General features: G+C 37.3%; 1 protein-coding gene across 2 annotated transcripts in view; it reads right to left on the minus strand.

Moving 5' to 3' along the window:
- The window catches only part of LOC133562234 (RNA-binding motif, single-stranded-interacting protein 3-like), a 489,591-nt gene that overhangs the window by 278,796 nt on the left and 197,454 nt on the right, over positions 1 to 13,341 (minus strand). For both annotated transcript variants that reach the window (XM_061916235.1, XM_061916236.1), the window contains exon 3: positions 7,955 to 8,013. In XM_061916235.1, the coding sequence (XP_061772219.1) occupies positions 7,955 to 8,013 (59 nt within the window). The remainder of the gene's footprint in view (positions 1 to 7,954; positions 8,014 to 13,341) is intronic.

Here is a 13,341-nt window from a genome sequence, read left to right on the forward strand (position 1 = left end):
ACTTATCCTGCTTGTAAGGCATTCTAATGGCCAGCTGATAAGGACATTTATTGTAAGTTAACAACTGTTAAAAACATACATGAAGTCAACGTCACAAGCTGTAAATATGCTACTTAGGGCTTTGACGGCTGCAGCGGTTTCATCTTGTGCATGACAGTGTTTAACTGCATTAATTTATGGCTGGATTAATGGATTAATTAATGTCTGTTAAGCAATATTTTTTGGTCTATTCAAAAAAATATTCAGATTGAAGTTTTACAATATTAAATTTCAAAAATATGTCATTCCTGCCCTGCTTTAGTGATGAGATTTTGAATTTACTGTAAAACTACAGTGTGTCAATGTTAAAAAAACAAAAAATAACAGACATTTTTACTTTTTTTTCCAGAGCTCCGACCTAATTACTGTCTATGAAATCAAAACACATATTGGCTAGGGAGGGGTACTGTTTACAATTTAACCAAAACTATCAAATCTGTCCCTGAAAAATGGTGACTGTGATTAAACGGTGCCCGAACTGGTACTTAAAATGGAAAACAAAACATGTTTATTCCTATGTACTTTTATGACATTCAAGTTGAACATACTAGTAATTGAAAATCTTCAATTACCGTATTTTTTGGACCATAAGTCACAGTTTTTTTCATAGTTTGGCCAGGGGTGCGACTTATACTCAGGAGCGACTTATGTGTAGAATTATTAACACATTACCGTAAAATAACAAATAATATTATTCAGCTCATTCACGTAAGAGACTAGACGTATAAGATTTCATGGGTTTTAGCGATTAGGAGTGACAAATTGTTTGGTAAACTTATAGCATGTTCTATATTTTATAGTTATTTGAATGACTCTTACCATAATATGTAACGTTAACATACCAGGCACCTTCTCAGTTGGTTATTTATGCGTCATATAACGTACACTTATTCAGCCTGTTGTTCACTATTCTTTATTTATTTTAAATTGCTTTTCAAATGTCTATTCTTGATGTTGGGTTTTATCAAATACATTTCCTCAAAAAATTTGACTTATACTCCAGTGCGACCTATATACGTGTTTTTCCTTATTTTTTATGCATTTTCGGCAGGTGCGACTTATACTCCGAAAAATACATATTACATGATAACTAAGTAATACTTTTTCTTTGGCAACTTAGTAACGGAAGACCATGCAAATTTACGCTCTTAGTTCAGACACTTATTTAGATTTGATGTTTAATTTTTAATTGTATTTATCTATTTTTTTATTTGTTTATGGGACTTTTAATTAATATTAATAGTTTGTTTTTATTTAAATAGTTTTGTCATCTTATTTTAGTCAATTATTAGTAATATCGTTTCAGTTATGAGTGTTTTAATTATAAAATACACTTAATTATAATTTTCACATTTCAACTTGATGTTTTGTTGATATAAGGTACTTTCATGTTTGTTGACAACGCCTAGCATGTCTGTACAAGCCAATTCTTGAGTGACAGTCCCTGTTGCACTTAGTGCAAACATGTGGAGAGACCTGCTGTGCGATGGTAGTTGCAGAAGAACACAGAGAACATACAAAAAGAGACTTTTGTAATGTTGAGAATCATAGTTACGAGGGTTCATGAATGCAACCTCACTGTCTTTAACTGTCATTGGTGCATAATGAGGAAGTGCTAAGTTGTTGTTGTTGGGTCACTAGCTGGCAAAGCGCTGACATAACTACCGATTTGGTATGAGTGGATGATAAAGTAAATTGGTAGTGATTTAAAAAGGGCACTAGGGGAGATTAAAAAAAACAAAAACAATGACGATAATAATGGACGATCCCTGTATATTAGTATCAATGAGATTGTTTCCCTTCATACCATTGCAGTTGATTATACAAAATCTATTTTGTTATCTTTATACATCAATATGGTTTTGAGCACGGTTCAGAAGGAGGAGCAGTAGTCATACCGAGCACAGGCCTGTGGGTGTATTTAAAGTATATGACTACAATCATATTGATTAGTGCTTCGCTCAGACCACTTTAACAATCAAGCCGACCATCATGAGAAGACCCCCAACACTGACAGGGGTCTCAGTCTTCACAAAGAGTATATGAGATATATTCTCGTTGTTTGTATGGCACGCCACATTTTGATTTCGGCAATTGCAACAATGTTACAATTCTTAAATCTGCTCTTTGTTAAGTACCATTGGGATAAAATGCTTACAACATCATGACAAGTATGTCGTCTTGGAAAACATATTTTGCATGAGCATTAGCCATTGTCATCAATACTGTAACATTTATGTAAAAACACATCAGATGTTTAGAATATTGAAACAGTCAGTTATCACAACAAAAAAACATTTTTTAGGGGGACATATGATGAGTGTGTTTTCTGACTTGTAAATGTTGTATACTCACTCGTGTTAAACAATGCCAAAGAATCAAATCATAGGATTCAAGCATTTAAGTGTCAGCTCGCAAGCTGCTTTGGATACCTCAGTCCGTTTTGAACAATTTTTTTCAACATTGAGCCATTTGTGATATCACTGATGTACATACAGTATGTGGGCATTCTTGGACATAATGTATCAAAAGCCTACTAGCTGGAACTGCCGCATATTCCTTTTTGTTTCTTGCGGTCCTGTCTGCTCATTTTCTTTAAAATAAATCATATAAAATAAACACTCCTGACTCGGTTTGCAGAAACACAAGATAAGGTAGTAAAAAGTATTATTTTCATTCAATCGTGGCATGTGCAGAATACCACAGACAAGCAAAATGCAGTGACATAAAAACTGCTTAAACAGTGTTTCCTTAGGGCATTAATTAAATTCCCTTTATTTAACCAGGTAAAGACTCATTGAGATTAAAATCTCTTTTTTTCAAGAGTGACCTGACAAAGAGGGCGGCACAAACAAAGTTACAATAATAATTACAACAAGACAATACCACAGAAAAACTGCAGCCATATCACAACAGGTCAAAAATAATTCAAAACAAATAAGTAATAATTCAATTTAAAGGCCTACTGAAATGAGATTTTCTTATTTAAACGGGAATAGCAGGTCCATTCTAAGTGTCATACTTGATCATTTCGCGATATTGCCATATTTTTGCTGAAAGTATTTAGTAGAGAAAAAAAAACCATAAAGTCCGCAACTTTTGGTCGCTAATAAAAAAGCCTTGCCTTTACCAGGAGTATGTGCACGTGACGTCACGAGTTGCAGTGTTCCACACATATTCACATGGTTTATAATGGGAGCCACCAGCAGTAAGAGCAATTCAGACCAAGAAAGCGACAATTTCCCCATTAATTTGAGCGAGGATGAAAGATTTGTGAATTAGGATATTGATAGTGAAGGACTAGAAAAAAGAAAAAGAAAAAAAAAAGTGACGGCTCCGGCCGGCAGCAGTGTGAGTGTTTCAGATGTAATTAGACACATTTACTTGGATAATTCTGGAAAATCCCTTATCTGCTTATTGTTTTAATAGTGTTTTAGTAAGATTGTGAAGACATACCTCGAGGTCGGATGGCTGCGGTGAACACGCAGTGTCTCAGAGAGAAGCCGAGGAGCCACGCTCACAGCTGCCTTTTTTGACAGCTGCTGCAAGATGACGAATAATCCATTGATGTCTCCGATAAGATATAAATCCCAATTTTCCCATCCAAAAACATGCTGGTTGACATAGAGAAAACATGTTGGCTTCACAACAAACAAAGAAACACCGTCTGTGTCTCCGTGCTAAAGACAGCTGCGATCCACCGCTTTCCACCAACAGCATTGTTCTTTATGGTCTCCATTATTAAAAGAACAAATTGCAAAAGATTCAGCAACACAGATGTCCAGAATACTGTGTAATTATGCGATTAAAGCAGACGACTTTTAGCCGCTAGTGGTGCAGCGCTAATATTTCCTGACAGTTCGTGACGTCACGCGCACGTCATCATTTCGCGACGTTTTTAACAAGAAACTCGCGGGAAGTTTAAAATTGCAATTTAGTAAACTAAAAAGGCTGTATTGGCATGTGTGGCAATGTTAATATTTCATCATTGATATATAAACTATCAGACTGCGTGGTCGGTAGTAGTGGGTTTCAGTAGGCCTTTAAAAGCAAGTACATTGCTCAAGAGAACTGGTTTCTCGATCTTTTAAAATGGACTTAATCTTTCTGGATGTCATTCCATGACCAGGGAGCAGCATAACTGAAAGCTTTTTTACCAAGTTCTGTGCTAGGAACCAACATGTGGAGGACATCCTGTGAGCGTAGGCTGTAATGCCTGGAGTCTCTAAACGCAAAGGAACACAGATAGGTGGGGACAAGTCCAAGAGGATATTTACATATTAAAAAACTATCCATCGAAAAAGTCTTCGGGCAGTTAAAGATGTGCAGTTTGCCTTTGAACACAAAGTGCAGTGGTGGACAAGATTTCCACAACCAGTAATAAAAGGTAAGGCACTGTGATATACAGTGTCTGGTTTAAAAACATTAAAAGTCATTAAATTGATTTTGTAAAAATGAAGGCCTTAAATGGCATTAAAACGTATTAAATGCGATGTCCAGAGGCATTAATAAATGTAATAGGACTGGACTGGGCCGGTACTCAATACGTCAATCCATCAAACAATGAATGAGAATAAATTTAAGAAAGTTGCTGTAGTCGATAAATTGCTACAGCTGTGTGTTTATTTTCTTTGTCTCTGGCTTTCAAACTGGATAGTCCAAAAGCTTGAAAAGCTCTGCCTCTATAGCGGATATTTTGTTTAGTCAGCTTTACTTTGACACACATGACTTAACATGGCTGACATTAGCAAGACTCGTGATGAGGTGCCTCATGTTATCTACGGTGACCTAAGATAGTCAAACAAGTCAATTCACACAACAGACCACAACTCTTATTTTCTGACATTCCCACAGTAAAGTTCCTTCATCTGCCTGACACTTTATACTAATCTTGCTATCTACTGTACCCATTTTAAACAACTCAGAGGGTGTACATCAATTTAATTGAATCAGTTTATCTGTATTGCATCATATTGGCCTTTTTCCAAATATCAATCAATGAAATGTATTTTTCCAAGATATTTAAATCCATCATCTGTTTCCGAATAAATTCCTAGTACAATGTTAATTTATTATTCAATAAAATGTTCATATTTTTTTTAATTATTACTATTGTTTCCTGATTACAACATGTATCCTTTCAGTTTATGGCTGTTATAAGTCATATTTTCAGAGGATATGCATTTTTGCAGCATATTTTAAAGAGATACATTTTTAAAAACGGCTTATGGGTATGTAATATTGATCAACTAGTTCAGAGTTGGATATTTATTCACAGGGGTTAATGGCAGTTCCACATTTTACATTTTGATTAAAAGAACAGTGTGATGATTGACAGGCTGAACATTGGATGCTACTGCAAAAAAAATAAATTAATAAAAATACATTCTTAGATAAAACAGTCTTGCGAGCCAATAATTCGCTAGATCCTAACAGTTAAAGTTAATTTTCCAACTATTCAAAATGATCACAGACAGCTGTTGAGTGTATACTGTAGGATCAGACATGGGCATTAACATTAAAAAGCATTAAATTAGATTTGCTGAAACCAATCAAAACAGTTTTTTTTTTGCAGCTCTGGAGTCTGAATCGGTCAGCAAGTGTGCAAGTTTACCTCATGTGGTGACTGGGTGAGTCTATATAAATGTATGTGAAGTTTTCCTTTTACCATGTCTGAAAAAATATTATTTAACGATGTACATTTTCAAAAGATAGATTATGATACTTCTGCTGATGGGGGGGGGGGGGGGGGGGCATGGTTTCATTTACAGTCTGGAAAACGCCTCCAAAATCGAGCATCTTGCAGACAGGCTCGAAAAAAGGGTTATAATTAGGACTTTGGAGCAAAATTTGGACCAAAACATACCCGATACATTATATCTAAACCATAAGGAAATGCTTTAAAAAGGTAGATTACAATCACCGTAGGTTCCCTTTAAATATTTTTAAAACAAACAATCCCCAATGGCTAGAATATGTTACCAATAGTGGTTAGCAAGAACAAATTTAACAAATAAATGTCTACATTTGTCACAGTTAGAAGATACACTTTGTAATGGGTGGGGTTTAAACTGCCAGTCATGGTTGTCTTGTGCAAATGTGCATGCTTATCGTACGTGCACAAACACAAAACCCCTTCCAGAACAAAAAGATAAAAAAAAACGAATGAGATGGTTTCTATATATTTGTTGAACCCGTGAGTGAAAGCAGGCAGTAAGCTTTTCCAAACACTGTTTCTTTAACATTACGTTATCCTTTTGCTTAGTGTGTTATAATGCTAGGAGTTTGTTCAAAGACGAGCGGCTGCCAAACAGCTACAAAAAGCACTCAAACCTGAGAAATCATATCCAAACTACTTTTTTCTCACGCTTTGAACCCTGCGCTTTATCCAATGCTGCGGCTAATTTAGGGATTTTCCGGATTCATAGGCTTCACATGCCGCCAACAGTTGCCTAATCACATCAGACCAACTAAATTGCAGTCAACCATTATGGAATCACCTTCATCATGGAGAAGACACAATGATATGCACAAAAAACAGCCCCGAAGCCAAAGACAGTCAATCCAGCCATCGAAAAAAAGTAACAGCCGCCACACTGAACGGAAATCCACAACCCAGAACGAGCCAAATTAGGCCAGATGCCTGGGGATAGGTTGATTGGCAACAGTAAATTGGCCCGAGTGTGTGAATGTGAGTGTGAATGTTGTCTGTGTTGGCCCTGTGATGAGGTAGCGACTTGTCCAGGGTGTGCCCCGCCTTCCGCCCGAATGCAGTTGAGATAGGCTCCAGCACCCCCCACGACCCCAAAAGGGACAAGCGGTAGAAAATGGGTGGATGGATGGATGGACTTCAGCTGTTTCAGCCAGCAGGTGAAGAATGAAGAATGAGCGCCAACACTGTATGCTGTTATGACTCGGAGTAAGGAGAGGACCCAGATGCAGAGAAGAAGTTTTAAAAAAAATTAAGCTTTTGTTTTGAAATAACTTTTTACCTCCAATGCAAAAAGTTTTTCACAAGAATAATCAACAGGCGGAAAAATAATTCCGAGGATAAACAATTAACTTAAAATCACTCCCCAAAAATAAGGAGGAATACTAATCTAAGGAAATTCTAACAAAAAATTAATATTAATAAGAATAAACGAAAAGCGCTCCAACAGGAGGTAAAAACACCAAAACGACCTAAATATAAACACTAACTATAAATAACAAAAAAATAACTCAATCAATGAGGCAATAAATTCGAAATTTGGAAAAATAAAAACTCACCAATTAGGAAGACAAAGGATAACCAAGGACGCTCGAAGGAGGAAAAAGTAAACTCAAAATTACAGCAAAAACTAGGGTAACTAAGAAAACAGGAGCAAGACAAGGAGCTAATCAAGGACATGGACATGGACGCTAGAAAGGCACGATAGACGAGACGATCTGGCAAAGGACAAACGGAGAAGTGAGCTTAAATAGGGTGTGGGAGTGATGGGGAACAGGTGGAAACAATCAGGAATCAGGGATGACGTCAGACTGGTGACACAAGAGGAAGGGCCCGTGGTCAGAGGGTAACTTTTCAAAATAAAACACGTAAATCACAAGACAGAAAAATCAAGACAAGACTTCCTTCCCTCACCGCGGTGTGACATATGCCATGTTGGAGGCACTGTATTTTGTAAAATGTTTAAATGAACAAAATTGAATGCCTTTGGAAATATTTCATGTTTCAAAAACTTACACTTGTCTGGCCAATATACAGTATGTACAAAATAACATATATTCAAAATGTAAGTGGGTGTGGCTTGAATTAAGGTTTCGCTCCATAGCCCAGATATTACAGAAATAACTTTCATATATTTACTCATCAGCAGTCATGGCCTGTGTATGACTTTCTGGTAAACAAGAGATCCACTGGATACTCACTCACCTTTACACTGATTAGTGTTCTTGTCCAGAATGGCCTTTGTAGAAACAATTTTTCCGTATCTGTGAAAACAGCAAGACAACGTTTGTATTAGCGAATCAATTAGTAATTTTCAACATTTAAAGCCTTCACAGTAGAAGAGGGAGATAGCATAGCAACTGTCCTGGAAGGTTATGTTCACACTGCAGTGTATGACGCCCCGATGCATTTTTTTTCTTAAATCAGATATTTTAATGTAGTACAAAAAAAATAAAATGTCCAATGTGAACGGGATAAAATTGACATGATGTCCAAAACATCTTTTGGCCACAGACTTCTTTCTGCTCTTTCATCTACCATAGGGCTTGAAAGTAATACGTGGTAAGTGCAACACATTGTGGGTTTTATGGGGATCTGAATAGCTTATTTAAATAGATGAATGCAAGACTCTGTCCTTAATTTTACTCCTTTTCTTTAACACGTTTAAAACAAGGTACAAATGTGTTGCATCATTCACTTCCACAACCGTTCACATGAACGCTTCGGAAAACAAACAATTTTGAAACAACTTGTTTCTAGCAATGAACTATAGCCATGGAAATCGGGTGAGTGAGCTAACAAAGAAATGACCAAACATCTCTTTTAACATCATCACCCTGAACATATTGGTGTGTTCACAGCATTTTCAAACCGGCTAGTTTGAACCAAAACCTGTTTTAATTTACCTCACAAACAACACACACTCTTTTAGAAAAAAGAACATGTGCCCAAATGGATTCTAATTTGTAAATACAAGTTAATAAAGTCTGTTTACAGCAGAGCTATTGGGAGATCCTTTATTTCGCACATAAAATTCAATATATAACCATTCAAAATCTGCCAACAATACTCCATTTACATTTTGTGACTTGAATAGTAACCAAGTATTAGTGATATTGTTATTATAAGCACTAACTCAGACAAACTATCATGATCACTACTGTGTGTCACTCTGTCTACATTATCAAATGGTCTGCTGCTTTCTAGCTTCCTTGCTCCCTTTAAGTTTATTGTAGATCATAAATTATGCATCTCGCCTGGAAATGAAACGACTGAGTAGGTACTCCGACAAGTTGGTACACTTTGACTGCCATTTAGGACTCGAAACTGTCAAATACAACACGAAAATACGTTTGTTTCTCCCGCCCCCAATACCCCCTTACTTCGTGATGATGATGATACTTTTTTCATCTAAATGGAAATATATGAATATCCCAGCAGTCTGCATCCTAATGACAGCAGACATTGCACAGTAAGTGATGTTTTATTATGTTTGTTGGCTCTCATGAAGTCTGCAGTGAGTAATAATCAGTGATAGAAAAAAAAATTTAAATTAATGCGCCGCGTACGCTTAAAATGATCAAAATACGTGAATATTAAAAATGTTATTATAAATGTGCTCGTTACTACATTACAAAAATTCTTACATCAAGTATATAAAAGCTCAATGGTGGTGTTTGTATGTTTTTATAAGGGCTTTAAAGGTGGAATTGCGCGGCTCCCATAGGCTCCATTGTAAGTGACCTTTTGATCGCCTTTATTTGATATCTAGAATGCAAAACAAATAATAACATACATCGGCATGTCTTTCGTAATGGTTGTGAACAATAAGCAACATTCCCCCCAAAATGCTGTTACCTTTTAAGTTCCCAAAATCCTTCAAATTGCTCCAAATTCGCCAAGACTGACACTGAGAAGAAAATGTAATATTTACATATTTATATAATATGTAACTACAAGCTCCATTCACAGACAGAATCCCATTGCTTTTATGAGCAGTCGAGCGAGTCAAAAGCCCAAAAAAATAAATAAATAAAATTAAAAATTATTTATTTTTTATTTTTATTTATGACGGCCGTAATTCTTTCGTGGCGGGCCGCCACAAATAAATGAATGTGTGGGAAACCCTGGACTGTAATTCAAGTCGTGTTTACTTTCATGTCCGCATGCAGGTCAGATTGCGTTCACATTATATTTGATTGTAATGTAAATGTGTGCATTGTTATTAACGCCAATAAACTTCTTTTGAATACAGAAATCCATCCATCCATCTATTTTCTACCGCTTGTCCCTCTCGGGGTCGTAGGGGTGCTGGAGCCTATCTCAGCTGCATTCGGGCAGAAGGTGGGCTACACCCTGGACAAGTCGCCACCTCATCACAAGGCAAACACAGACAGGCAGACAACATTCACACACTAAGGTTAATTTAGTGTTGCCAATCAACCTATTACCAGGTGCATGTCTACGGAGGTGGGAGGAAGCTGCATACCCAGAAGGAACCCACACAGTCACGGTGAGAACATTTACCAGTAAAAGCAATTTACTTTACTACTAGATTAAAAAGTTGAATCTTATGAAAAATCAGTAGACACAAACTCATCAATTATGAGAAATAGCGACACAGGAATATTGCATCAATTTCTTACCATTGACTAACAATTTAGTCGACACCTAAACAACATTTTTTAAAGTTTTGACACCTCTGTTTTTTCTTTGTCTCCTTCTCAAATTTAACCCTCCCACCCTTTCGCCATACCTGAAAGAAGTTATTGTTTCTTATCAGCTCAGTCCCCCCTGACAGGAGCGGGGCAAGTAACAGCAAGAAAGCGGAGAAAATGGCAGCTAAGGCATGGAAAGGAGATAGGATAGTAAAGAGGCTTTTCCACCAACCAGAACAGTCCGATTTAGTTTAATACAGTGTGCATTATGAATATTTTCAACCTGTTCTGTCCAACTTTTGGTCTCCTACTGTTGGCAGTAGTACAATGGTTTTGCAAGGGCATGGAGCTACACAACCTACAATGTTGAAAGAAAATAGTAACTTATGTGTGAATGCAAATGTGAACATTAAAAACCACAGCAAATATATCTGGGACTATGACAGAGATTGACATTTACACAAATGTTGTCACTTGTTTAAGCAATATCTTAAAAACAGCATTGTGCTGTGTTGTATTGGTCTTTATATAAATGATTGGCTGGTTATAGGCTGCTATGATGTTTCATTACTTACATATTTGTCCAAAGGCACTATGATGCTACAGTGCCAGGGCGCTAGCCTAAACAAGGCCGGCCGGTACGTTCCATCTGTGGACTTGAAGTGCACCTACCAAAAAATGTTTGCAACAGTCGCGACACGAGCTGTGATATGCAGAGGCTGGTTCCTTAGCCCAGGGGACCTTACCTTATGCTTAAGACGAACACATTTTTGTAAGCAGCAGTAAAGTGAAGTGAATTATATTTATATAGCGTTTTTTCTCTAGTGACTCAAAGCGCTTTACATTGTGAAACCCAATATCTAAGTTACATTTTTTTTTTAAACAGTGTGGGTGGCACTGGGAGCAGGTGGGTAACGTGTCTTGCCCAAGGACACAACGGCAGTGACTAGGATGACAGAAGCGGCGCTCGAACTTAGAACCCTCACGTTGCTGACACAGCCACTCTACCAACCGAGCCACTCTACCAACCGAGCTCTCATGAAGTCTGCAGGGAGTAATAATCAGTGATAGAAGAAAAAAAGGCAAACATGATGTGTTTTTAAAATTAATGGGCCGCGTACGCTTAAAATGATCAAAATACGTGAATATTAAAAATGTTATAAATGTGCTCGTTACTACATTACAAAAATACTTACATCAAGTATATAAAAGCTCAATGGTGGTGTTTGTATGTTTTTATAAGGGCTTTAAAGGTGGAATTGCGCGGCTCCCAATGGCTCCATTGTAAGTGACCTTTTGATCGCCTTTATTTAAATGTAGAATGCAAAACAAATAATAACATACATCGGCATATCTTTCGTAATGGTTGTGAACAATAAGCAACATTCCCCCTAAAATGCTGTTACCTTTTAAGTTCCCAAAATCCTTCAAATTGCTCCAAATTCGCCAAGACTGACACTGAGAAGAAAATGTAATATTTACATATTAATATAATATGTAACTACAAGCTCCATTCACAGACAGAGTGCCATTGCTTTTATGAGCGGTCGAGCGAGTCAAAAGCTGAAAAAAATAAATAAATAAAATTAAAAATTATTTATTTTTTATTTTTATTTATTTTTTTATTTGTGGCGGCCGTAATTCTTTCGTGGCGGGCCGCCACAAATAAATGAATGTGTGGGAAACCCTGGACTGTAATAATGAGCACGGCGAGGCGCGGTTGGGAGAGTGGCCGTGCCAGCAACCCAAAACATCTTAATAATAATTTAATTGAACTGTTATTATATTTTTAGAATATAATAATTGTATGGCTAAAATGCACATTGGAACCCAAAGATTCATTCTAACAAAGAAAAATAGCATATTCATTTTTGCTATTAATAAATAAAATGGCTTTAATTTTGGGAGAGTGGTCTTGCCAGCAACCCGAGGGTTCCTGGTTCGATCCCCACCTTCTACCAACCTCGTCACGTCCGTCGTGTCCTAGAGCGAGACACTTCATCCTTGCTCCTGATGAGTCCTGGTTAGGGCCCTGCATGGCAGCTCCTACCATCAGTGTGTGAATTTGTGTGTGAATGGGTGAATGTGGAAATAGAGTCACAGCGCTTTTGAGTACGTTTAAGGTAGAACGCTGGACGACAGCAAAGACTTGCAGCGTGTGGAGCAGACGGCGTCCACAAAGTACATCCGTAACAATGTCCCCACAAAGAAGGATAGCATCCGCACAACTTAAATAGTCTTGATTCCAAAAACACAGCAGGTGCGGGGAATAGCGTTCAAGGAAGACATGAAACTGCTACAGGAAAATACCAACAAAAGAGGAAAAGCCACCAAAATAGGAGCGCAAGACAAGAACTAAAGCACTACACACAGGAAAAGAGTAAAAAATTCAAAATAGGTCACGGTGGGATGTGACAGGTCGTGACTTTACACATACTTTGAGAGAAGAGCTATAGTGATGCATGGTTTGCAACAAAGACTTTTTATTGTCAATATAGGCTACTGAGTTTCATTTTTTAATGATTTCTGTGGGTGGTGTGCCTCTGGAATTTTTTCAATGAAAAAAATGTGCCTTGGCTCAGAAAAGGTTGAAAAACACTGATCTAGTGTCCTGGGTAATAATTGAGATTATTTCAGAGAAAGGACAACATACAGGAGCTAAAAGACGCTGTATAACGGAGGAGGTGGAAAATGTGAAATATTTAAAATGGCTGAGGAAAGAGAGGCATCAGTCAAAAGATAACCTGAGACAGTGATGGTAAGCAGGAAGCAATAGTGAGATAGTATGTGGTGTTTAATAAAGAATAGATCATTTAGCTGTCACCAGCAGGAGCGGTTCTGTCAGGGAACAGAGAGTCGCTCGCCTGACAGCCTCACATCTAACTCTGTTGGGACAACAGACTTTGGAAGTAAAAGAAGGAGGAAAAAACAAGT

Source organism: Nerophis ophidion, linkage group LG11 (assembly GCF_033978795.1).
Source record: "Nerophis ophidion isolate RoL-2023_Sa linkage group LG11, RoL_Noph_v1.0, whole genome shotgun sequence".
Lineage (NCBI taxonomy): Eukaryota > Metazoa > Chordata > Actinopteri > Syngnathiformes > Syngnathidae > Nerophis > Nerophis ophidion.